Raw genomic sequence first — 27,568 nt, forward strand, 5'->3', positions numbered from 1 at the left:
TCTGTACTGGGGAGAGCCAGAGGAATGGTGACAGCAGGGCAGCTCTGGGGCATATTGGGTATGCTTGCTGGCAGAAGTTAAAAGGGTTTTGTCTATGTGGGGAAAAAAGAAGGAGAAGAGGGGAAAAAAGAAGGAGAAGGGGGGGAAAAAAGAAGGAGAAAGGGGGAAAAAAGAAGGAGAAAGGGGGAAAAAAGAAGGAAAAGGGGGGAAAAAAAGAAGGAGAAGGGGGGAAAAGAAGGAGGGGAAGGGGGGAAAAGAAGGAGGGGGGAAAAGAAGGGGGGGGGGAAAAGAAGGGGGGGGAAAGAAGGAGGGGGGAAAAAGGGGGGGAGGAAAAGAAGGGGGGGAAAAGAAGGAAGGGGGGAAAAAGGAGGAGGGAAAAAAGAAAGGGGGGAAAAGAAGGAGGGGGGAAAAGAAGGAGGGGGGAAAAAAAGAAGGAGGGGGAAAAAAAGAAGGAGGGGGGAAAAAAAGAAGGAGGGGGAAAAAAAGAAGGAGGGGGAAAAAAGAAGGAGGGGGGAAAAAAAGAAGGAGGGGGGAAAAAAAGGAGGGGGGAAAGAAGGAGGGGGGAAAAAAGAAGGGGGGGAAAAAAGAAGGGGGGGAAAAAGAAGGAGGAGGGGAAAAAGAAGGAGGGGGGAAAAAGAAGGAGGGGGGAAAAAGAAGGAGGGGGGAAAAAGAAGGAGGGGGAAAAAGAAGGGGGGGGAAAGAAGGAGGGGGGGAAAGAGGAGGAGGAGGGAAAAAAGAAGGAGGAGGGGAAAAAGAAGGGGGGAAAAGAAGGAGGGGGGAAAAAGAAGGAGGAGGGAAAAAGAAGGGGGAGGGAAAAAGAAGGGGGAGGGAAAAAGAAGGGGGAGGGAAAAAGAAGGGGGAGGGAAAAAGAAGGGGAAGGGAAGAAGGAGGGGGGAAAAGAAGGCGAAGGGGGGAAAGAAGGAGAAGAGGGAAGAAGGAGAAGGGGGGAAAGAAGGAAAAGGGGGAAGAAGGAGAAGGGGGGGAAGAAGGAAAAGGGGGGGGAAGAAGGAAAAGGGGGGGAAGAAGGAAAAGGGGGGGAAGAAGGAAAAGGGGGGGAAGAAGGAAAAGGGGGGGAAGAAGGAAAAGGGGGGGGGAAGAAGGAAAAGGGGGGAGGAAGAAGGAAAGAAGGCAAATATATTAGGCACTGAGATATTTGGAGGCAAGTACCTCAGTGCTCAAAACTAACTGGATTTCCAAGTTAAGCATTTAACCCAATATAAGAGCCTAGCAAGGTTTTGTCAGGCCACCCAATCAGCTAATCCAAAAAGCTTCTCTAATCCTTTCTCTAGGATCCATCTAGATTAATGTTAGCTTGACTCTTCAAATCAACATTCATAAATTCAATCACCTGGTAAGGATGCTTTTTACAACACACACACACACACCCCCCAGGATTTCCCACCCTCTGGGAAACAATTGTCACCACAACTAAAGACACGGCCTCAACTGCTGAGAGATTTCCTGCTGCTTAGCAAATGAAAGTGCACTTAGTTCCCAGGCACCAAATGACCAGCAAGCCTCCAGTACTTACAAACATAAGACGGGTAGGGATGTTGTCAGATTGCACCAAAGGATTTTTATACAGCCAGATCTCTTCCGGCTGGATAACCCGCTGGAATGGATCCAGAAACTCCGTGAAACTGAAAAACATCAATTACAGAGACAATTAATATGGTTTGAAACAATGCCCAAAAATCCTAGAAGAGTCCTGCTGATGTCAAATTTCCCCCAAGTTCATTATGCCTGGTATGCACTATTTCTCTTTGTAATGCAGAAGTAGCCAGGTTGGAAAAGACCTTCAAGACCATCAAGTCCAACCTATCACCAAACACCATCTAATCAACTAAACCATGGCACAAAGCACCCCATGCAGTCACCTCCTACACACCTATTCTATTCTATTCTATTCTATTCTATTCTATTCTATTCTATTCTATTCTATTCTATTCTCCCCCAGTGATGGTGACTCCACCACCTCCCTGGGCAGCACATTCCAATGGCCAATCTCTCTTTCTGGCAAGAATTTCTTCCTAACATCCAGCCTAAACCAATCCCTTCTCTGGACACAATGTGTCTCTCTCAATGTCCTTCTTAAACTGAGGCGGCCCAGAATTGGGCGCAGGACTCAAGGTGTGGCCTAACCAGCGCAGTATACAGGGGCAGAATGACCTCCCTGCTCCTGCTGGCCACACTCTTCCTGATGCAGGCCAGGATGCCATGGGCCTTCTTGGCCACCTGCACACACTGCTGGCTCATGTTCACTTTTGAGGCAGTATTCAAAGCACAGGGGCTGATGGATATGCCAAGAAATGCCTTGAAGCAGAACTGTGTTCTTTGACACACCTAGGCCTTGGATCATTTCTATTAACTGCAAAAACAGCAAACCATGCACAAGTATTTATGCTTCAAGGTGATGACAGCACATCAGTGCACTTGTGGAAAATGTGTCACATTAGACAAGAGGAATAGAATAGAATAGAATAGAATAGAATAGAATAGAATAGAATAGAATAGAATAGAATAGAATAGAATAGAATAGAATAGAATAGACCAGACCAGACCAGACCAGACCAGACCAGACCAGACCAGACCAGACCAGGCTGGAAAAGACTTTTGAGATCATCCAGTCCAACCCATCAATCATCACCACCTAATCAACCAAACCATGGCACCAAGCACCCCATCAAGTCTCCTTCTGAACACCTCCAGTGATGGTGACTCCACCACCTCCCCAGGCAGCCCATTCCAATGGGCAATCACTCTCTCTCTGTAAAACTTCCTCCTAACCTCCAGCCTAAACCTCCCCTGGTGCAGCCTGAGACTGTGTCCTCTTGTTCTGGTGCTGGTTGCCTAGGAGAAGAGACCAACCTCTGCCTGGCTACAACCTCCCTTCAGGTAGTTGTAGAGAGTGATAAGGTCACCCCTGAGTCTCCTCTTCTCCAGGCTAAGCAACCCCAGCTCCCTCAGCCTCTCCTTACAGGGCTTGTGTTCCAAACCCCTCACCAACTTTGTTGCCCTTCTCTGGACACGCTCCAGCAAGTCAACATCCTTCTTAAACTGAGGGGCCCAGAACTGGACACAGGACTCGAGGTGTGGCCTAACCAGTGCAGTGTACAGGGGCAGAATGACCTCCCTGCTCCTGCTGGCCACACTGTTCCTGATGCAGGCCAGGATGCCATTGGCCCTCTTGGCTGCCTGGGCACACTGCAGGCTCATGTTCAGCCTACCATCCACCAGTACCCCCAGGTCCCTCTCTGCCTGGCCGCTCTCCAGCCACTCTGACCCCAGCCTGTAGCACTGCATGGGGCTGTTGTGGCCAATGTGCAGAACCCGGCACTTGGATGTGTTCAATCTCATGCCCTTGGACTCTGCCCATCTGCCCAGCCTGTCCAGGTCCCTCTGCAGAGCCTCTCTACCCTCCAGCAGATCAACTCCTGCCCCCAGTTGGTGTCGTCAGCAAATGTACTGATGATGGACTCAATGCCCTCATCCAGATCATCAATAAAGATGTTAAAGAGCACAGGGCCCAGCACTGATCCTTGGGGCACACCACTGGTGCCTGGCCGCCAGCTGGATGTGGCACCATTCACCACCAGTCTCTGGGCTCAGCCTCCAGCCAGTTCCTAACCCAGTGCAGTGTGCTCCTGTCCAAGCCACGAGCTGACAGCTTGGCCAGGAGTTTGCTGTGGGGGATAGTGTCAAAGGCCTTGCTGAGGTCCAGGTAGACTACATCCACAGGCCTCCCCACATCCACCAGGCTGTCACCTGATCATAGAAGGAGATCAGGTTGGAGAGGCAGGACCTGCCCTTGCTAAATCCATGCTGGCTGGGCCTGATCCCTTGGCCATCCTGAAAATAAATGGATATTAAGCCACTGGACATCATGAGCCAACAGAGTTCATGGTTTGAGGCACTTCTTGATTCCATTCTCCTTGCAATGGAAGAAAACCAAGGCTAAAGTGTCATCTCTTAAATCAGAGAAATTAAACAGAACTCAAAATCCAAATGACTTGGAAATACAGGCCAAGTCATAAGATTTAATGTGCTCTCTGCTCCCAGACAACCAGAGACAGAAGGAGAGGACACAGTTTCAAGCTGTGCCAGGGGAGGTTTAGGCTGGATGTTAGGAAGAAATTCTTCCCAGCAGGAGAGATTGGCCCTTGGGATGTGCTGCCCAGGGAGGTGGTGGAGTCACCACCACTGGAGGCATTTAGGAAGAGCCTGGATGAGGCACTTGGTGCCATGGTTTAGTTGATTAGATAGTGTTGGGTGATAGACTGGACTCAATGGCATCTCAAAGGCCTTTTCCAACCTGGTTAATTCTGTTCTATTCTAGTCCAGATTATTCTACTCTATTCTATTCTACAATAAATAACATAAATACTATCTGACTCCAGCCGAGGCCTGACTAGCTGATGAGTTATCTATTCACTATCTTTGCACTTTTCTGAAGGAGGCTTCATTTTGACAGATCTATTAACAACATTAATAACTATTACAATTACTACTTTGTTTAATAACACCACTTTTGTATCCACTACCTATTAAACCTGATGATGTTACCATTTCTTCCCCTTACTCAGCATTCTGAATGTCTTCCAAGGGCAGTGTTCAAATACGCTGAAATAAAAAGGGGGTGGGGGGAGAGGAGGGAGGGGAATAACTAAATTAGAATTGCTGAAACAAGTTAAAAGGAGGGTTAAAAACCAAAAAAATAGATGTAGAAGGTAGCAGATGTTGCCTGTGTGAACAGTACAGAAACACAAAGTAAACAGTTCAAGGGAAGTGACTCTATAAAAAGAAATCACTTTTTTTCCATCCTTAGAAAGAGCTCAGCTGCTAATTAAATTTTTATGCTAAGGCTCATAAAAGAACAATTTTCTTCTTTACTTTTTTCTTTTCTTTTTTGTTTGAAGCACCATGGATGTGCTACTGGATACAAGATCTCACTAGCTTGAAGGCAATTCCCTTTGTACTCTATTAAACAATCATGAGGACATACTGGTTCCTAAACTGCCTGACACTTAGTGATTTATGTTCCTTCGTCCTAACCAAAAGTGCAGTCTATTACTATTCATAGAATAGAATAGAATAGAATAGAATAGAATAGAATAGAATAGAATGGAATGGAATGGAATAGAATAGAATGGAATAGAATAGAATGGAATAGAATAGAATAGACCAGGTTGGAAGAGACCTTCAAGATCATCGCGTCCAACCTATCATCCAACACCACCCAACCAACTAACCCATGGCACCAAGCACCCTGTCAAGTCTCCTCCTGAACACCTCCAGTGATGGTGACTCCAGCACCTCCCCAGGCAGCCCATTCCAATGGGCAATCACTCTCTCTGTGTAAAACTTCCTCCTGACCTCCAGCCTGAACCTCCCCTGGCGCAGCCTGAGACTGTGTACTCTTGTTCTGGTAAGCCAGCACAACCTTGTTTAAATGACTAGGTGTTATTAGAAATTAATGTAGTCCTTGGATAAAGACAACTGGTTTCTATACTTTTTCTATTATAATACAGAATTAACCAGGTTGGAAAAGAGCTTTGAGATCATCGAGTCCAACCTATCACCCAACAACTAAATCAACTAAACCATGGCACCAAGTGCCTCATCCAGGCTCTTCTTAAGCACTTCCAGTGGTGGTGACTCCACCACCTCCCTGGGCAGCACATCCCAATGGCCAGTCTCTCTTTCTGGGAAGAACTTTCTCCTCACCTTCAGCCTAAACTTCCCCTGGCACAGGTTGAGACTGTGTCCTCCTGTTCTGGCGCTGGGTGCCTGGGAAAAGAGATCAACCCCCACCTGGCTACAATCTCCCTTCAGGTAGTTGTAGACAGCAATGAGGTCTCCCCTGAGCCTCCTCTTCTCCAGGCTAAGCAACCCCAGCTCCCTCATCCTCTCCTCACAGGGCTGTGCTCCAAACCCCTCAAACGACCGGCGCTTCCACCATGGTTTTCATCTCTCTCAAGTAGCAGCAGAGTATTGTTTAGCACCTCATCTGATTGCTTCAACTGCTCTTTAACAGAGCTATCAGTCCCTGGCATTCATCAGCAGGAAATCAAAAAGCAGTGACATTTGGCAATCGCTAAGATCAGAGCAGGAGCAATAAACAGCACTGCACTGGTAAAGCTGGCAAGGCAGAAACCTTTGAGCGTCAGAGTAGAAAAGCATATTCCCAACCTAGCAACAAGAACAGGACATAAATAGGATAGATGAGCCTAACATCATACTGTTGTGCCCTGTTAGAGAAAGACAGAAGTTACCAGCAAGGAAATGATGACTAGCATTCACCTGGGAAGCACTTACAAACAGTACAAGGACTGCTGCTGGCCAACAGCTCCATTTTCAGAGTAACATCTTGAAGGTATTTTCCAACCTGGTTAATTCTATTCCATTCCATTCTAGGGGGAGGTCCCTGTCCTCTCTTCACCTGACTAGGTGCAGTGGCTCAGGAGACAGTGGCTAGTGGCAGCAAGTTCCTGCCCAACACAAGGGGCACCACAGACATGTGCCCCTGGTAACAACCCCATCTTCCCAGCTGCCTGTGCAAAATACGCTCTCTGCAAAAGGAAGCAGATCACAGAATCATTCAGGTTGGAAAAGACCCTCAGGATCACTAAGTCCAACCCAGAAACCTACTCTACAGGGCTCAACCCTAAACCATAGCCCCAAGCACCACATCCAAACCACCTTTAAACACATCCAGGCTTGGGGACTCCACCACCTCCCTGGGCAGCACATTCCAATCCCTAACTACTCTTGCCCTGAAAAAATGTTTCCTAATGTCCAGTCCAAACCTACCCAGTCACAGCTTGAGGCCATTCCCTCTTGTTCTGTCACTAATTACCTGTGAGAAGAGACCAGCAGCAGCCCCTCCACAACCTCCTTTCAGGTAGTTATAGACAGCAATGAGGTCTCCCTTCAGCCTCCTCTTTTCCACACTAACCATCCCCAGCTCCTTCAGTTGCTCTTCATCAGATTTCTTCTCCAGGCCCTTCACAGATTCCTTGCCCTCTTCTACCCTGGCTCCAGCACCTCCACATCTCTCTTGTACTGAGGTGCCCAAAACTGGACACAACACTCCAGGTGTGGCCTCCCCAGAGTACCAGGGGGTCAACCCCTCCCTGCTCCTGCTGGACACAGCATTTCTAATCCAAGCCAGGATGCCTTTGGCTTTCTTGGCCACCTGGGCACACTGCTGGCACACATTCAGCTGCTTGTCCATTAGCACCCTCAGGTCCCTTTCTGCCAGCAGCTTTCCAGCCACACTGCCCCAAGCCTATAGCATTGCTTGGGGGTGTTGTGATGCAAGTGCAGGACCTGGCATTTGGCCTTGGTGATGATGGCTCACCCTGGAGGAGCTGCCAAGGTTTAGTCAGTCCAGACCCCAAGTCACAACTTTCTCAGCAAAGATAAAAGATGAGTCACAGGCAACTCACTTCTGAACTGGGTGGAAGGCCCCACATACAGACTGGACTCACATCTTTGGGAAGTCTGATGCCTCCCAAGGTTCCAGGTGAGTGATGTGAAGAGAAACCTTCCTTCCCTAGTGCAGCCCTCAGACTACTATCCACAGGTAGACAGTGATGCAGTAATAACAAGAAGTCTAAGGGCAAGGAAGAGAGACTTCAGAGCTTTAGGATGACTGCTTAAGGGGTTGAGGAGTGCAAGCAGTGTTCTCCCCTATCCCCCCAACAGCTGTGTAGAGTGATGAGGGAATGAACAGAAGAGTCAGCAGGTCAGTATCTGGCTCCAAGCCTGGTGTTTCCAGCAGGACTTTGGGCTCTTTAATCTTGGCCTGATTTACAGAACACTGGGCCTGCTGGCAAAAGATGTGTCCAAGTGGGCAAGGATCCTAGCACAGGAGCTGGCAGGGCTCATTGAAAGAGCTTCAAACCAGAACTGAAGGAAGGGGGCCACAAAGCTGGACTTGCAAGAAATCAGCCCAAGGGTAACACACCAAGATTTGAAACATAGTGTACCAGTGAGGTCTTTCAGTCTGCCACAACAGCGGAGGTAGGGAATGGAGACATTGAGGTGTTGGAGTGTGTCCAGAGAAGGGCAGTGAAGCTAGTGAAGGGCTTGGAGAGAAAGTTTTATGAGAAGCAGCTGAGGGAACTGGGGTTGTTTAGTCTGGAGGAGACCTTGCTGCTCTCTACAACTATTTGAAAGGAGGTTGCACTGAGGTGGGAGTTGGTTTCCTTTCCCTAGTATCAAGTGATAGAAGAAGTAGTTATGCCATGGGAGGTTTAGACTGGGTATCAGGAAAAATTTCTCTACTGAAAGAGTGGTGGAGCCTTGGATGAGGCTGCCCAGGGAAGTGGTGAAGTCACCATCCTTGGAGGTGCTCAAAAAGACACAGACACATGGCACTTAGGGACATGGTTTAATGGCCATGGTGGTGTTAGGCTGACCTTTTGACTCAATGATCTCAGAGGTCTTTTCCAAACAAGACTTTGGCCTTGGCAATCTTGGGGACTCAAAATATCTGCTTCATCAGAAGAATTCATAGAACATTAGAAAGTTGGAGATTGCCTCCCAGTTTTGAGTGTCAACTAAAGGATGTACAAGGGTGGTGAGTGTCTGCCTTGTGCCTTGTCTCTTGCAGGCAAGGCTTGTCCCAAGTCACAAGTGACAACAACTAAGAGAAGACAGAGAAGTACATGTGGCAGGAAAAAGCACCAGAAGAGAATGAGCATGAATTTATGGTGGTGATGCTTGGTCTTTCATATCAGACACCTAAGGACCCACCATCCTCTTTCCTAAGCTTCATTTGCTGATAAGCAGCTCTGATCATAAAATGGCTTTGGATGCAATTCCTCATTAGAGAAGGTAACAAAGAGACACCAGGTGTTCAGGAATCTCACTTATAAGTCACCTCTGAGTGCTCATCGAAAAAAAAAAGCTTGGCTCTGGCCACTATTCCCTGACTGAAGAACTCCGCATGAGCAAACTCACCGCTGCATCTCCCACAGAGACACATTAGCTGCAACTGTACTATTGGAATGCCACTGTGCCCTTCCCTACATTGATATTCCCTTGAATATTCTCCAAGTTTGGTCTCAAGTCTGGCAGTAAAAGCTTTTATAGTGTACCTGCCACGTTAAATTGTGCAGTCAGTTGCCCTGACACTAAACCTGCATAGCTGTGAGCAGCATCAGTGATGCTGACGTCGGCACAGCTCTGGACAGGTTGGCCTAATTAGAGATCATACACACAATACAGAACTCATGAGGGATCCCCAGACAGCAGACTGGCAGCCCCAACATTTTATATGAAGAGCCATAAAGGAGAACACACCACAGGGCATAACAGCTGTGGAGATAAGAAAATTGTATCCTGAAAGGCAGGATTTGCCTTAGGGGGGTCCACTAAGTGACCTGGGCTGAACAAGACAGCCCAGAGAGTCCATCACTGAACACTGCTTATTCACATGGCCTTTGCCATGTGAAGTCATGTTTGAATCCAAAGACTTCAGCTCATTCCTTCTGAAACACATTAGTAAAGGGAAAAGCATCCAAGTTGTGTTACTTGCTATACCTGGAGGGAGTAACTTATTCCCATGTCATGAGAAAACCTAAACTCGTTCATTGTCTATAGGGAATATTAAGGGGGGGAAAAAGTGGGGGTTTTTATTTTTAGTTTTTATTTTTGCAACTCCTGTAAATACAAACAAAATATAGAATCAAGAATTGTTAGGGTTGGAAGGGACCTCAAGGATCATCCAGGTTCAACCCCCCTGCCATGGGCAGGGACACCTCACACTAGAGCAGGCTGCTCAGAGCCACAAACTATGAAAAGCTTGAAATGGTCTGAGGCTGGAATGCAAGAGTAGCAGCAAATAAACAGGGTAGTAATGAGGTGAGACAAGAAGCAATGCCTGTGGTTTACCACCACCATTCAGCTCACCTCAGGTTTGAAAGAGTTCAGTTTCTGAAATGCTGCTGCCTGTGAACATTAGCATAAGGAGACAGCTTTGTGCTAGCTCACAGGTTAGTGCAAGGAAAGAGATCTGAGCCATTTGATCTCAAAGTAGTTTGGGAAATCCACAGTTCCTCAGCCATCAAGGAGGGAATTGTGTACTGGAATACAAAAAAATATATGACCAAGGCCCAGCTACTACAGATGAACTGCAATCTGACCAAGGGAGAAGATGCCATGAGTTAATGTAAATGTAACTTTAAATGTAACTTTAATAATACCAACTCTAGTTCTGATAGAAAGAGAAACTTACCCTAGGGTTAAGGCACAGATTTGGGTATCCGGAGATTTGATGGTTCCTGCCACGAGACAAAGCAGGGCAAGAAGTGTCAATATCTGTTTCAAAGCAAGATTCCTGATGCTGTAGTTTGCTCATTAACTGAGCCCAGACTCCCTCAGCTGTTGCCTTCCTTCTTGCCATACAAGAGGGACGTGGAGGCCAGCAGGTCGAGGGAGGTGATCCTCCCCCTCTACTCAGCCCTGGTGAGACCCCACCTGGAGTACTGCCTCCAGTTCTGGAGCCCCTATTACAAGAGGGATCTGGAGGTGCTGGAAGGTGTCCAGAAAAGGGCCATGAGGATGAGCAGAGGGCTGGAGCACCTCTCCTGTGAGGACAGACTGAAGGAGTTGGGGCTGTTCAGTCTGGAGAAGAGAAGGCTCCAAGGTGACCTCATTGTGGCCTTCCAGTATCTGAAGGGGGCCTACAGGAAGGCTGGGGAGGGACTGCTCAGGATCTCAGGTAGTGATAGGACTAGGGGGAATGGAATGAAGCTGGAGGTGGGGAGATTCAGGCTAGATGTGAGGAGGAAGTTCTTCCCCATGAGAGTGGTGAAGCCCTGGAATGGGTTGTCCAGGGAGGTGGTTGGGGCCCCATCCCTGGAGGTGTTTAAGCCCAGGCTGGCTGAGGCTCTGGCCAGCCTGATCTAGTGTGGGGTGTCCCTGCTCATGGCAGGGGGGTTGGAACTAGATGATCCTTGTGGTCCCTTCCAACCCTGACTGATACTATGATACTATGATTTCATTTAATTCAAAGAGTTTCTTGAATTTGGACCAAACAAGGAAGATGAATTTGAGCAGGGGGGTTAGAGCTGGTTTTAACTTGTTTGTATGTTTAATGTAGGTATGTATGGCTCAGGTCTGCTCCAGCACTTGAGTCTAATCTCAGGCATATTTTATGAAGCCTTTTTAAATGAAACCCCAGATCCTCTGTCAGAGAAGGATCCAGGGGCATTGACAGGCACAGACTACCATCTAGTTAGACATGCTCTGGTTGAAGAAACTGTCTCCCACCATGGTTGGCTTTGCTGGCCTGGTATAGTACAGCTCACCCTGCTTGAGGTGCAGTGCCAGAGGGGAGTCAAGAGACTGGCTGGTCATTTTGGAAGAAGTCATGCCTCAATATTGGTTGTTACAGCAGTGGATCTATGAGGCATGTCTGGGAAACCTGCTAGTAAACTGGAGAAAAATCTTGGAAACTCTCCTTGAAACACATCTGGGAAATCTGACAGCCGTGGTAAAACTGTGTGGTTTTAAAACTGCATCAGAATTTCTTCTCTATCCCTTAATCAGAATGATTTCTCATGTATCTGAAGGGCTAATGTGGGCACATATGCTAATTAAATGTCACACTGCAATTGATAACTAATTTAAAACACTCAGAAATATTTCACATCAAGTGATACTGACTCATCTGAAGCCAAACCTCCCCTTGAGAACCAGTCCTCTATTTGCCAGCGACATTAAATTCAACAAAACAAAATTGCCCCTGCCCTTTGTCCTTATCCATCCCAGGGTTCAACTCCATTGACTTCTGGCTCCTCTCTAGATAAAAGTGCACCCGCAGGATTAAAAGTGGGGAAAGCTAGATTCAAGTGTTTCATAGTTTCATAGTTTCATTCAGGGTTGGAAGGGACCACAAGGATCATCTAGTTCCAACTCCCCTGCCATGGGCAGGGATACCCCACACTAGATCAGGCTGGCCAGAGCCTCAGCCAGCCTGGGCTTAAACACCTCCAGGGACAGGGCCCCAACCACCTCCCTGGACAACACATACCAGGGTTTCACCACTCTCATGGTGAAGAACCTCCTCCTCACATCTAGCCTGAATCTCCCCACCTCCAGCTTCATTCCATTCCCCCTAGTCCTGTCACTACCTGAGATCCTGAGAAGTCCTTCCCCAGCCTTCCTGTAGGCCCCCTTCAGATACTGGAAGGCCACAATTAGGTCACCTCGCAGCCTTCTCTTCTCCAGACTGAACAGCCCCAACTCCTTCAGTCTGTCCTCACAGGAGAGGTGCTCCAGCCCTCTGCTCATCCTCATGGCCCTTCTCTGGACACCTTCCAGCACCTCCACATCCCTCTTGTAATAGGGGCTCCAGAACTGGACACAGTACTCCAGGTGGGGTCTCACCAGAGCTGAGTAGAGGGGGAGGATCACCTCCCTCGACCTGCTGGCCACACTTCTCCTGATGCAGCCCAGGATCTGATTGGCTTTGCGGGCTGCAAGTGCACATTGAAAGCTCATGTTGAGCTTTTTGTCCACCAGCACCCCCAAGTCTCTCTCCTCAGGGCTGCTTTCCAGCCAGTCACTGCCCAGCATGCTTTTGTGCCTGGGATTGCCTCGACCCAGATGCAGGACCCTGCACTTGCTCTTATTGAACTTCATGAGGTTGGCTTGTGCCCACCTCTGCAGCCTGTCCAGGTCCCTCTGGATGGCCTCCCTTCCCTCCAGCATGTCTGCTGCACCACACAGCTTGGTGTCATCAGCAAACTTGCTGAGGGTGCACTCAATGCCACTGTCTATGGCACCCACAAAGATGTTATGAGGAAGTGGTGTGAAGGCTTTGTTTCTAGCTTCTCAAAGATACAGAGATTAAAACCAAATGCTATCAATTGACACTCTTTCCAGAGCTGTATTGGGCACTGAATTGGGACTGAATGAAGGAAGCCTCCTGCAGCATTGTTCTTAGCATTTGCTTTCTGCCAGTGCTCCTAGCAGCCTTTGTCAATGCTTGCTCCTACAAACAGAAGGGTACTGCAGATGAAGGGAGGTGTCAGATCTTCTCCTTACTGTAGCAAGAAAAACAGCTTCTGAATTATCTTTGGAGGGTGTTCCTGGTGAATATTAATTACCCTGTATCCTGTACAAGACTCAAACTTAGCAAAGCTCCATATAAGGATTATAGAAGTGTTAAGTCCATGGCATTGTGTTGGGAAATAAAAGATTGCAGCTATTAAAAAGGTAGAGATAGTTATTGATACAGCTGCTTCAGTATCTCTTAGTGCAAAGGTAAAGTAAGTTTGCAGATGACACCAAGCTGGGTGGCTGCGAGAGGGTAGGGCTAGGGAGGTACTTCTCCCCCTCTGCTCTGCCCTGCTGAGACCACACCTGCAATACTGTGTCCACTTTTGGGCTCCCCACTTCAAGAGAGACAGAGATCTGCTGGAGAGAGTCCAACAGGGAGCCATGAGGATGCTTAGAGGACTTGAGCATCTGCCCTGTGAAGAGAGACTGAGAGCCCTGGGGCTGTTTAGTCTGGAGAAGAGAAGGCTGAGAGGGGATCTGTTCAATGTCTATCAATATCTGAGGGGTGGGGCCAAGCTATTTTGGGTGGTGCACAGCAATAAGCAATTGACCAACAGGTACAAGCTTGAACATAGAAGATTTCAACTCAACATGAGGAGAAACTTCTTTACAGTGAGGTTGACAGAACCCTGGAGCAGGCTGCCCAGAGAGGTTGTGGAGTCTCCTTCTCTGGAGACTTGTCAACCCCACCTGGATGCATTCCTGTGCAGACTGCCCTGGGTGATGCTGCTCTGGCACGGGGGTTTAGACTGGATGATCTCTGGAGGTCCCTTCCAATCTCTAATTATACTCACAGCATCATAGTACATTATGAAGTGTATGAAGTGACTGAATCTAGAAAATCCCCATTGAGTAGGAATGAAAATGGGCATCCAGGCATTAAACTACTTAACCAGCTTAGATACAAACTTTTCACCATCATTTCTCCCTTACAAAAGCAGAGTTTCTGGAAATGAGCAAACTGAAAGGAAGAAAGAGGGCACAGCTGGTCATGCTGCATTGCAGCTTTGAACAGAAGAGCAGAAGAGAAATGGCTACACTGAAGTGGGTTAAAAACACCCACTGTAAAATGGAATCCAGTTGACTTATTGTGGCTTGGTTTACATTTTATGAGTTTCCTTTGACCTAATGTTGAAAGTGATCTTCACATCTTTTGCATTCTGGTCAGCAGAATATAAAATAAACCATTCTGAAATGAAACAGAAAAAAACCCCAAACCATACTTGGTTTGGCATTCAGCTGCTCCAGGGCTAACAAAAAGCAGTTCAACTCTTGTAATCCCTGCTCACATGGAACAGTGAGGCAGTTCAAGCACAAGGCAAGCAGGTCAGAGCTGCTACTTATTATGGCTATCATTGGACAATGCTTAAAGCAAACCCAGCGCTGCTTTGGTACTGTAAAGAGATCATCATCAACAGTGGTGGCCTTAGAGAAATAAAAGACACCAACAGGGCAAAAACTATTGGCTACTGTTTTCATTGCATTATCTCTAATTTTAGTTAATAAAAGGCATGATTTATGGTATTCATTGTTGCCTCTCTGCTCTATGCTCTCCCCAGAGACATATAAACAGATGTGAGCTTGAAAGAGGACCTGTGTGGCAGTGAAGCCTATCCCCACATCACGCTGTACTTCCTTTATGTGAAATTAAAACCTCCTCCTGGAGAAAAGAAGGCTCCAGAAAGACCTAATAGCGACTTTGCAGTACTTGAAGGGGCTACAAGAAGGATGGAGAACAACTGCTTGCAAAAGCCTGCAGTGACAGGAGAAGGGGCAATGGCTTCAAACTAGAGAAGAGCAGATTTAGACTGGATGTTAGGAACAAGTTATATGGTGGAACACTGGCACAGGTTGCCCAGGGAGGTGGTTGAAGCCCCATCCCTTGAGATATTCAAGATGAGTCTGGACAGGGCTCTGGGCAACCTGATGTAGTTGAGGATGTCCCTGCTGACTGCAGAGGGGGTTGGACTGGATGAGCTTTGGAGGTCCCTTCCAACCCAGACCATTCTGAGATTCTATGATTTTGGATCAAGCAGGAACATTAATTTTAACCCAAACTAAAATGCTTTGTCTAGGTATCTATCAAACTTGTTTTAATTTAAAATAAAACCCTTTGGTCTTAATAAAGAGACACTTCTTTTGGCCAAGTTGTTTACTAAGCACCACACAAGTTGTTTACTAAATGCTAAGTTATTTATTGGCCTGCATCAGGAATAGTGTGGCCAGCAGGAGCAGGGAAGTCATTCTGCCCTGGACTCAGCACTGGTTAGGCCGCACCTGGAGTCCTGTGTCCAGTTCTGGGCCCCTCAATTTACGAAGGGAGGTTGTAGACAGGCAGATGATGGTCTCTTCTCCCAGGCACCCAGTACCAGAACAAGAGGACACAGTCTCAGGCTGTGCCAAAGGAGGTTCAGGTTGAATGTTAGGAAGAAGTTCTATACAGAAAGAGTGATTGCCCATTGGAATGTGCTGCCCAAGGAGGTGGTGGAGTCACCGTCATTGGAGGTGTTCAGGAGGAGACTTGCTGGGGTGCTTGGTGCCATGGGTTAGTTGTTTGGGTGGGTTGGATTGGTTGATGGGTTGGACAGGATGATCTTGAAGGTTTCTTCCAACCTGGTTTGGTTTATTCTAAATTCTAAAAAGTTTATCCTAAGAAGGACATTGAGACACTTGAACATATCCAGAGAGGGGCAACGAGGCTGGGGAGGGGTCTGGAGCACAGCCCTGTGAGGAGAAGCTGAGGGAGCTGGGATTGCTTAGCCTGGAGAAGAGGAGCCTCAAGGGAGACCTTCTTGCTCTTTCCAACTCCCTGAAGGGAGGTTGTAGCCAGGTGGGGGTTGGTCTCTTCTCCCAGGCAACCAGCACCAGAACAAGAGGACACAATCTTAACCTATGCCAGGGGAGGTTTAGGCTGAAGGTGAGGAGAAAGTTCTTCCCAGAAAGAGAGACTGACCATTGGGATGTGCTGCCCATGGAGGTGTTCGAGTCACCAGTACTGGAGGTGTTCAAGAGGCAATTGGACATGGCACTTGGTGCCATGGTTTAGTTAATTATGAGGTGTTGGGTGATAGGTTGGACTGGATCTCTGAGGTCTTTTCCAAACGTATTGATTCTATGATTCTAAACACCACACCAATGCACAAGTTATCATGTTCCAGTTCTTCCTTCACGGTGCCTTTATTGTTCTCTACAGCAGAAAAGCAAAGGCCCCTGCCTAATGACATTAACAAACAAATCAACTACATATAAAAATCACTCAATGCCAAAACACTTGTGTGAGTAACTGCATGTTCCATAGCATTAATAATGATTAAAACAAAATACAGTAACAGGGAACGGGAACATCACTTCTAGTATTTTGTGGCACTCATTAAAGTTCAGTAGTAATAGTTTCACTCCTGTAAAGCACTTTGGACAGTAGATGAATTAAATTATTAATGGTGTCTCTGCAGGCTGTGAGGACGTAGTCAAGCTATTAGATCAGTTCTCCAATTAGTGAAAACTGGCAGCTAATGAAAATATAACATTTTGTATGCAATGATCCTCTCCTCTGTTGTTTTCCATTTGCAAGGCTTCACAACTCTTGGCAGGTTGCCACAAACCCTTCAAAGCTGGAATATTTCTCAGCTGCTATTTACACCTCCATTATAAATTCTAAAGAAGCAGGAAAACTTTTGACTCAAAATAGAGTGAAAATGCTGTAGTGCAAGTTTGCAGAGTGCAACGCTCCACCTAACACTCCTGGGTGCTCAGACCACCTGAATAAAGTCTCTCTGTGAGACACAGCCTAATTATCTTGCTGGAAAATCCCAAGCTTTAAGGGCTGTAACACTCAGTGTCATGATTGAAAAAGTCTCTTCCAAATTGTGACCAAAAGTCAGAGAGTGATTTTGAAGGACTGAAGACTGCAGGGTCCTTCCAGAGCTGTGGGACATACTGCAAACATATATCTAGGCTTTGAATAGGTACTGAAGCAGAGGAATAGTGCTGGAAAGGTCAAATCTCGTTTCACACAGCAAGACAGAGATCTTCTACCTCAGACCTTCAGGCCATGATGGCTAAGGAAATTCCAGAAGTCTTTTCCAGCAGAGAGATCAAAACCTTTCACCTCGCCAGTATGGGCAGTGGAGTTCCTGCAGCCACTGAAGTTCTGCTAATTAACTGGACATAGCCAAATGACCTGCTACAACAGGGCTGCCTTTTCCCCTCCCCAACACATCAGTGGCTGGACACAATGGTCTCTTCTCCCTACTATCAAATGACAAAACCATGGGAAATGGCCTGAAATTGTGCCAGGGGAGGTTTAGGTTGGATAATAGGGGAAAAAATGCTTTACTGGAAAGGTGGTCAGGCATTGGAACACGCTCTCAGGGAGGTGCTGGAGTCAACATCCAGAGAGTCATTCAAAAAATGTGTAGACATGGCACTTTGGGACATTGTTTGGTGGTCATTGTGGTATTTGGTCAATAGTTGGACTCAATGATCTTGGAAGTCTTTTCCAACCAGAGCAATTCTATGATTCTAATCTAGGATTCCGTTTTCCACCATAATCAACACAGAATATTTAGAGTACAAACAGAACAGAATAGAATAAACCAGCTTGGAAAAGATCTTCGAGATCATTGAGTCCAACCTATCACCTAACAGCATCTAATCAACTAAACCATGGCACCAAGCACCCCATCCAGATCCAAATCTGGCACAGCACTGCCTTCCAGCCAGAAAGGATCACCAGCTTCTGCTCAATCTTTGCCAAAGTATTCTCCAAGTAACTTGGATCTGGTAAAGCTGTTTCCTTTCCTGCCCATCAACACAAGCCAAAAGTCTCTTGCAAGAAACATGCTTTAGTGTCCTTCAGCTTTCCACCCCCACACTGGAACACTCTCAGGAAGCATTTGATTTGTGCCAGTTTCAAAGCCACCTCGCCTGTCTCCTCAGCCATGCAGCAAAGCAAAACTGTGGGTAAAATACTCCCAAGGTACCTTCAGTGTAACTTACTTCAGCAGGTTTCCATTGGTGAACATTCTAGACATGATGATCCATCACAATGCTCACAAGTCCTTACAGTTAGCTCCTATTTGCCACATTTGGCTGTTTCCCTTGCTACAAGTCTCAAAGTCTTTCCTTTCTGTGCAATTCCCAAAGAGCACTTTGCCTTTGCAAGCAGCTACCACAAGATAAGATTACTGCCATGTCTCCTCAGATTTCTGGATTAAACAGTTCAATTACTTCTGTTTTTCCCTCAGATAAGGTGTGTTCTGTCTTCACTTCTCCCCACTGCTTTGAATTCACCTGCATAGGTAGTCTTCAAGAGCCACTCAAGGAAACACCAGTTGTAAAGCCTGTGGTTCCAATCAATTCCCTCTTCATGCATTTCATCTCTATATGACTTTAATTACAAGTCAGTACTAGTTTAACAAGGGAACTATTTAACCATTTGAATATTAAAAACCCAACAGTGTTTGATAGCACAGAGAAACCAACAAATACAACAGGCAGTGACTGCAGCAATCTGTTTTACAGCAAAGAAACATTCTTCATCTAGCTCTCTGGAGAGTAATACAGATTGTTCACACTTTCTTGCCTAGCAATGACTTGTGCCCCACTGACCATAAATTTACCATTTACAAGGCAAGGGGAAAACATGAATGGAAAGTACCTTAAAGTCCAGGTAGTTAAGCAAAGCTTAGTTCAAGTGCCACATTTGATGATAGTTTTATCTCTCCTATGAGGACAATCTAATTGGATCAGCTGTAAAGCAGTTATTCTGATTCAGGAACCAGCAAAGCTTTCCCTAATCATTCAAGTCTGAGCTCCTGATGTTCATTAGTGGATCACAAGCAACACTAAATAAGGACTTAAGTATTGCCTTTAGGTTTCCCTCTTTGTCCACTAATCCTTTCCAGTATAGATGCATCACTCAAACATCTCCTGCTTGGTGTCAGTAGGGTGCATACTACAGAGAAAAGGTTAAAAGACATACTAGATGTAATCCTTAATCCACTTTTAGCGGCAGCAATTCTGCCACCTATTTCCAAGTACTTGCTTTTCAAAGCCACCAACAGGCCTGGACACAATAAAGAGCTGTGTTTACTGTGCATTCTCTGCAGTAAGACTTTAATAAAAAGGTTTTGCCCCAAGACATACAGTTGGGCTACAGCTTGGCTGTGTTTAGATGAAAGTATAAAAATCTATTATTTTAGAGAAAAATTCCCCTTACAGAAAGCTCATCACTCTTAGCAGCATCCTCACTATAAAACATTCACAATCAGGGCTGGGAGCAAATAAATACAAAGTGCCAAAGCCAGTGAGTAAATAGGATTCAACAAGAAGAGACACAAAGTCACCATTTACTCCTCAAGGATCTGGAGCAGATGCTTTGGCATTTACAATAACATCCTTTTTTTAGCATGGGTTCAGCTGCAAGTGTAGCCACCGACATCAAGTCTAAATCTAATCCTATTTACAAGACAATTAGGATTCCTGACATTAAATCCTCCTCTTCTCCCCCTGGGACTTAGGGAAGACACAAAATAAACTTAGTTGCAGAAGGACCTCGACAGGCTGGACAGATGGGCAGAGTCCAAGGGCATGAGATTTAACACATCTAAGTGCTGGGTTCTACACTTTGGCCACAAGAACCGATGCAGTGCTACAGGCTGGGGTCAGAGTGGCTGGAGAGCAGCCAGGCAGAGAGGGACCTGGGGGTACTGGTTGACAGAAGCTGAACATGAACCAGCAGTGTGCCCAGGGGGCCAAGAAGGCCAATGGCATCCTGGCCTGCATCAGGAACAGTGTGGCCAGCAGGAGCAGGGAAGTCATTGTGCCCCTGTACTCAGCACTGGTTAGGCCACACCTTGAGTCCTGTGTCCAGTTGTGGGCTCCTCAGTTTAGGAAAGATGTTGAGCTGCTGGAAGGTGTCCAGAGAAGGGTAACAAAGCTGGGGAGGGGTCTGGAGCACAGCTCTGTGAGGAGAGGCTGAGAGAGCTGGGGTTGCTTAGCCTGGAGAAGAGGAGCCTCAGGGGAGACCTTCTTGCTCTCTCCAACTCCCTGAAGGGAGGTTGTAGCCAGGTGGGAGTTGGTCTCTTCTCCCAGGCACCCAGCACCAGAACAAGAGGACACAGTCTCAAGCTGTGCCAGGGGAGGTTTAGGCTGTATGTTAGGAAGAAGTTCTTCTCAGCAAGAGAGATTGACCATTGGGATGTGCTGCCCAGGGAGGTGGTGGAGTCACCCTCCCTGAAAGTGTTTAAGAGGAGACTGGCTGAGGCACTTGGTGCCATGGTTTAGTTGATTAGATGGTGTTGGGTGATGGGTTGGACTGGGTGATCTCTGAGGTCTTTTCCAGTCTGGTTAATTCTGTATTCCAGTTCCACAATCTGAAAGCACTGATACAAAGGTCAGTTAAACACTCCATCTTTTGCGCAAACCAAAGTCAGCATGAAAAGACAGGGACACTTTCTCCTGAACAGCTGTTATCAAAAGACAGCAAAACCCTACCCTGGTTTCAATAAATAAAATAAGGAATCAATGGAAACAGAAGTTTCATGTCAGTGGAACACCAGGCACCAATGTGTCTCTGTTAGGCTTGGTGACGTTTCAGAGATACCAGGACAGGTTGTTGTGTGGTGTGCTTCATATTACAGGTATTTATGGGCCTTTTTTTTTCCCCCCTTTTCCCTATTGTTTTTTTAAACAGTAACCTCTCAAGAGCACAGTGCTGAGCAACAGAAGAACTCAGGTTACTCTGTGATACATCAGCTGCATCCCTCCAGCTGCAGAAGCTCTGCGGCATTCCAATTCTTCCGTCACTTCAAAGGTGTAACGGACACCGTTCAATGCTGGAACGAGTCGGTTGCTTGACAGTCAAGCTCCACATGCAACCTTTGATACATGTTCTCACATCCTAAGCACCAGACAGGTTCACATTTATTTTTTTTTATAGCAAGCCTTTCCCTTAACTGTTCGTTAACTCTACTCAGTGAGTGAGACTTCAGCCTGGGCCCCAAAACAGAATCTTTCCCTCATTTCAACATCATCTAGATCCCAGTTTAGAAGACAGTACCTATTTGTAAACAGATTAGTAATCAGAGACATCAATGTTCTCAATTCTTAGTATCATTACTCTTTGTGAAACTACACTGAAAAACCTCCAAGTATATTCAGCGCCCAAAGGGCTTTGGCTAGTGTCCATGTACCTCCTGACAAAGAACATACCCATTAAATGCACAAAGGGTGAGAAGGAAGAAGTACTACTCTGCCTTTCTTGATGAGAAATTAGGGTACAGAGAAAGAAGTCCAAGACTTATGACCAGAAGCCAAAAATCATCTCCCAAACAAAGTCAGAATTACAGCATATTCAAATTGAGAGCATAGGATACAAAAAGACCTAGAAGAAGCTCCTGTGGCCAAATACCTACTTTGCTTTGAAACATTCACTTAGAGAACCTTGGCTTAAAAGGTGGTTTGAAATCTCAGTCCAATTGATTGTATAATTTGGCAGCACTTGTGGCAGCATGAGGAGATAAGTCTGAATGCCTCAGACTGGTGATTTCTGCTCAATCGTATTTTGCTTCTAGTACCCACAGATCTCCAACTGCTCATGATTCTCAGCTCAGGCTATCCTCCAAAGATCCAGCAGATGTGGCAGAGAAAAGGCAAGCACAAACTGTGAGAACTGCGGCATTATGGAATTTCCTCAGCTAATTGATTTGCTGTCTGTGCTTACGAGACAATACATAGCAACACTTAAGAAGGCAACATGTGCAGAATATCCAGATCCCCCCCATGACAAAGCAAGCTCCCTGAAGGAGCTGTCCATATTAAATCATGTCATGCACAGTCATAACTTGATTAAAATCTTAATATGGTGAACTTGTAGGCAACCCAACATACACAGAGAAGCAGCTTTTACTTGCTCAAACCAGCACCTGAGCATGGCTCACGCACCAGATGTCAGCATTAGTCAGCACCATACACTCACATGTGTAATATTTACATGTGTTAGCTGGCAGATAAACATTTATTCCCAAGGGAGGCTGCTAATGAGAGTGCTGAAGGGAAGATATCCAATTACTCTGAATGACATTTATATTTTAATCACATCACACTCGTTGAAGAGCTGGAGGTTTGATGAAGCAATGCTTGCAAAGCTGTCGCTTTAATCAACTAGACAGCTCTAGAAACGCCGCCGAAGCGCTCTGGGCAAGTCACGGGGCTAAATATACAACCCATGCAGACCTATCTTCCTGCCAGCACAATGATGTGGTCTTCTCAAACTTGAAGCAGATGAAGAGTTTTCCTTGTAGAGGGCAGCCAAAGCAAAGCATGTATTTTGCTAAGAAACTAAGGCATCTTTACTGGCAAGTGCAGGCTCACTCTGCACTACCACTCAAAGAATTCTTCCTAGGATATATCATAGAATGGTCTTGGTTGGAAGGGACCTCCAAAGCTCATCCAGTCTAACCCACTCTGCAATCAGCAGGGACATCCTCTCAACTAGATCAGGTAGCCTAGAGCCCTGTCCAGCCTCACCTTGAATATCTCCAGGGATGAAGCCCCAACCATCTCCCTGGGCAACCTGTGCCAGTGTTTCACCACCCTCATGGTAAAGAATCTGTTCCTCACATCCAATCTAAATCTGCTCTTCTCTGGTTTGAAGCTACTGCCCCTTGCCCTGTCACTGCAAGCCTTTATAAGCAGTCTCTCTCCATGCTTCTTGTAGCCCCCTTCAGGGACTGGAAAGCTGCTATTAGGTCTCCCTGGAGCCTCCTCTTCTCCAGGCTAAACACTCCCAGCTCCCTCAGCCTGTCCTCATAGGAGAGGTGCTCCAATCCCCTGATCATTTTCATGGCCCTCCTTTGGACCCAGTCCATCAGGTCCACATCCTTCCTGTGTTGAGGGCTCCAGAGCTCGACGCAGCAGCATTGTTTGAAGGGCACCACTCCTGTGTAAAAGTATCAGACTTGCTCACAAATCCTTTAACAGTTCACTTAACTGAGTAAAATCAAGCCAGTCAAAAACCAATTTACTCTCACCAAGCATTTGGCAAGTGACAAATGCCACCATCCACATGGAGCAGGTGAACTGGTTAAACTCAAAGTTTAATGCAAAAATATTTGAAACTGCACAATGGAGTAAAAATTTAATGACCAAATTACAGCATGAGAATTGTCTTTGCCTAGTTCAGTGGCAAACCAGCTACACTCACCAGGAGCAGCTCAGCCCAGACAAAAGGTGCAAGGCTAAATATCTTGAAAACTAAAAATGGATTGGTTAGTGTTAAGGAACTGGGGGAAATTATGGTGCTGAACAGAAATATCATGGTTCTCCCTATAATTTTTAACTTGACACTGTGTTGCCAAAGACACTCAAAGAATATCTATTTACATTCCCAGTACAGCATGCACCAAGCACGTTTTGGACTGCAAACAGTTGTGTTTGGGTTAGGTTGCTATTTTTAAGTCCCATTTCTGAATTTCAGGCAGCTGTAGGTCTTTAAATAAATCTCTCCTAACTAATCCTTCCTTCAACAGCAGTAAAAATCTGAGGGCTAAAATGCCCTTGGACACAGACCTTTGTAAACAAACACAAGCTTGAGTTGCTTCATTTCAACACCTAAACCGATCTTTAGCTGCCAAGTGAACACACAGGGATTGCTCAGAAGACAACACCTACAGCTGAGTCACTGCCTACCTGTTGAATTCATCCAAAGCAACACAGCCATCAAAACCACCTATTACCTGGCATGGGGTCCCTATGCAGAACAGAAAACAAACAACAGGGACAGATTTGTGCTTTTGGTGGAATGGCTAAAGCTGATAATTATGGCAAGTGGAAAGGGAAAAAAGGCTGCCAAGCCTAAGCACAGGAAAAATGTGGCTGTTGTTGCTGTAAAATATATTCCTGTTGCCAATACACTGAATTTCATCAATTATCAATGTAAGTTTTCACACCTCCATTTCTAAGGAATGACATTTGTCATCCAGCAAAACTACACCATGGATCATGTACCTTTTTCCTTTGCATTTTTATGGCACAAAATAAGCTGCATATTATTCTGTGACATAATATTCAGTAGGTTGAAGCCAAAACAGAAAAAAAAGACATCGAGGAGGCAGAGATGGTTCACAACTGGCGAATAGCCCTGGAACCACCACCTTCAAGGTCAGACTCCTAACACTTACAAAGGCTGGCAGTGACCTAAAGTCACCAACACCTTTGCAGAAAGAAAGGCTGCTCTTTCTAGTTCCTGGTGGACAAATACCTATGTGCAGCTGGCATTCACAACAGATGATCTCAGACTGGTGTTAATGGCTTTCCTCTCTATGAGAGGCGGGAACTGTATGGCCTTTTCATTCCTAGAAATAGGTTCTTCAGCAGAGCTTACATTGCTGATGCCTGGATTCCAGTCCCAGGGCTTCCAAATACACAAGGAATTGTTCACTCTTGAAAAGGTATTTCAGGGAACTGAACACTCCACAAAAATCCTTGCCTTGGCTGCCTACAAAAACCTCTATTTAAAGCTGTATTTCAATCCCTATAACACAAAACTTTCCAAATGTAACTGCCTCTTTAGAAACAACTGAGAGAGATACTGAATGCTATTTCAATAGCAAAAGATCACTTTGGTGTTAAGATTATCTGAACACAAAAGCTTTTCTTTTGCTCTACCTAGAGATTGTGCTCTTGCAACCATTACAAGCGAATAAAGTGCAGTCCCCTGTGAAATTAAACACCAAACTGAACTCAGAATGCTAAGGTGTTCAGTGCTTTTAGATGTCAATGAATGCTCTACACGACCTATTACAGTGTCAGAATTATACCTCAGAATTTCAAGAAGGCAGGAGCTGAGCTATGGGGAAGCATGAGAAGTGCTTGAACAGGCATTTGCCATTGTGGGACTACCACAACATTTTTCTTTAACCATCCTTCAGCTGATTTTAGAGCTACAGCACAGAGAACAGGAAAAATTACAGAATCTTTTAGAGAGGAAGACAGAAGCATAACCACAAAATGACTGCTTATAATGGGTCACGATTTACACATGATGGTAATAAGCTATATGAAGAGATCTCTTAAGGGATGGTGTCAGTGATGAATTACTCATGCCATCGTAATGAAGAGAAAGGTGCTGATGCAGCATGAGATTCTGAGGTCTTTGCTCATCCTGTACTTCCACACATTCCAGAAAAGGGTTCTATTGAGAGGCACAGGTCTCCTTTCAAAGATGCAGTTAAACTGAAAGGTACCAAAGGTACCTTATGGGTTTTTGAAGGTATCAAAGTTTATCCCAACATGAACAGGATTACAATCACCAAACGCTGCAAATCAAAAGAACTGCATCAATATTGAAGAGAACTGAGCACTGAGAAAAAACCTGAATACCAAGAGATTGAGCAAGTTATTCATTAACCATGAGTGGTTCAGAGAGGACTTTGCATCCAAGTATCCCACTATCACCAGCTGCAAAGCAGTGTCACAGCTTAATGGATGCCCAACCAATGTGACCAACAGCTTCAATTCAGTAAGTAGACAAGTGAACAGCAGCAGAATCTGATCCAGTTTCTGTGACACTTCTGAGAGATCATGAATATCCTCAGTATTTGTATTTAAGCATTAAGTAGTGAAAATGTAAACTTGAATGACGAGTGGGACTTTCTATTGCTCAAATACACGGAGAACACAAACTGCCAGAAAGAAGAAACTGGTTCAGCCCTGCAACAAAAAGCCCCCAAAGGAAGAATGTTCCTGCAGCAACAGCTGCACATCTTTCACCACCCACATTTTCAGGACTTTCCTTCCCACACAGGAGCGTGCACACACGCACCTCGCACCCTGCTAGGATCCATTACATCTCCTGTTCAGCCTGAGGTCCTTCCTCAGCTCCGAGTACCAGCACTGTAGCTGCCTGCCTCGGAGCTCGCTTACTGCGGGTTCCCACTGCTGCAAACGAGCTGTTTGGGATCCTTCACAGCCTGGGCAGATTAAGACCTTACCGCAGAATTACAGTCGTCCAAACGTAAACCAACAGCAGGTTCTAGAGTTTGCGGTTTGGTTTGGGTTTTTTTTTCCCTTCCCTCTTTAAATTGGTGGTTGCTTGTTTGCTTTTGCTCCCTTCTCTCACAAACAGTTCCCTCGAACAAAAATTACCCCGTAGGGTCTTCGGGCAAAATCCTAGGGCAAAGAGGGCTCCCCCGCTGCTCACCCCGGGGACAAATTCCCTCTACGCATCCCGGACGGGGGAACGCCAGCAGCGCCCTTCGCTCCAGGCTCCCGAGAGAGTGGGCAGCAGCTCAGTGAGCTCCCCCGCCCCGGGGCCCGCCTCGCTGCCGCAGCCCAGCGTGGGGTGGCTCTTGGGCAGGGGGCTGCGGAGCAGGCAACCGCCGGCAACCCGCACCCCGCACTTCCCTGCCCCGGTGAGCCCACAGCGCCCCGGCTGCAAGCCAGAGCGGCACCGGGCCACGAAGCAAAGTTAAGGCTGTCTAGGAGATGCCCGCTAGTGCCTTTCCAGCTGCAGCTGTTCCCCCCTCTCCCGCCGTCCGGCAGCTACTCACACGAAGACCCCGAAGAGCGCGACCCGTATGCCGATCTCGATCGCCAGCTCCCGCATGGTGGGTCCCGGCGAGCTCCGGCAGCCCCGCGGCGCCGCCTCTCATTCCCCGCGTGGGGCGGGGGCACCCAGGAGCCACTCGGCCGCCTCAAGCCACCCGCCGGCAGCCCTCCCGGCCGCTTCGGGAGAGGGTAGCCGCCGCGTAGAGCCCTGCGAAGCGCAGCCCGAGTTGCTCCATCCCCTCCTCCACGGAGCCGCCGCGTCCCGTCGGCAGCTGGGGAGAGGTGCGCGGGGAGTGAGCAGCGGCGCTGCCGGCAGGCTGAAGCGGCCGCTGCCGCGCCGCAGCCGGGCACAGGAGGAGGGTCCCCCTGACTAACGCGGTGTCTCCCAGCGCGGGGGCCGGGGGATCCTGGGGATTTCCCCTCCCTGCCTCCCCTCCTCTGCCCGCCCCCGCGGCGGCGGCGTGCAGCTGCTATTGCGCCGTCCCGCCCGGCCCCTGGAGGTGCCCATTCGCCACCCACTCTGGGGGAGCCTTTTCAAGCTGTACTGGACTTTTGCCCTCTTATGAAACTGAGGAGAGGTCCCTGGAGCCCTGTGGAGCCGTATGATCGCCGATGGATGTTTAATGCAACGCTCCCCCACCCTTAGCTGGAGAGAAATTAACCCATTGCCAGTCAGCGCATAAAGGCTGACATCGAGTCTCCTGGCGCAGTCGGCAACACGTTGGGTTTCAGTTTTCCTGGGTACGGTACAGCGCCCGTGAACGTTCATCCCCAGTTTGTAATGAAGGGAGTGAAAAATAGTCGGGGAGGGAGGAGAGACCACCAATAGACACAGATATTAGCAGCTGTTAGTAAAGACTTCATGTACTGGTCGTTTGTGCAATGGGCAGTTAAACACCAGAGCATCTATCTTTGCCTGGAGGAGTAACAACGTTTGAGCACT

At 47.0% G+C, this 27,568-nt stretch overlaps 1 protein-coding gene across 1 annotated transcript in view; it reads right to left on the bottom strand.

Annotated features, from left to right (window-relative positions):
- PLPP4 (phospholipid phosphatase 4) overlaps nt 1-27,025 on the bottom strand; it is a 70,138-nt gene extending 43,113 nt beyond the window's left edge. The window contains exons 1-2 of the mRNA XM_068166105.1: nt 26,628-27,025; nt 1,532-1,640 (exon numbers count right to left, since the gene is read on the bottom strand). Coding sequence (XP_068022206.1) covers nt 1,532-1,640; nt 26,628-26,683 — 165 coding nt within the window. The 5' untranslated portion in view covers nt 26,684-27,025. The remainder of the gene's footprint in view (nt 1-1,531; nt 1,641-26,627) is intronic.
- Between the last annotated feature and the right edge of the window lie 543 nt (nt 27,026-27,568).

Source organism: Melanerpes formicivorus, unplaced genomic scaffold (genome assembly GCF_026170545.1).
Source record: "Melanerpes formicivorus ecotype bairdi unplaced genomic scaffold, bMelFor1.0.p_v2 SCAF_97, whole genome shotgun sequence".
Taxonomy (NCBI): Eukaryota; Metazoa; Chordata; class Aves; order Piciformes; family Picidae; genus Melanerpes; species Melanerpes formicivorus.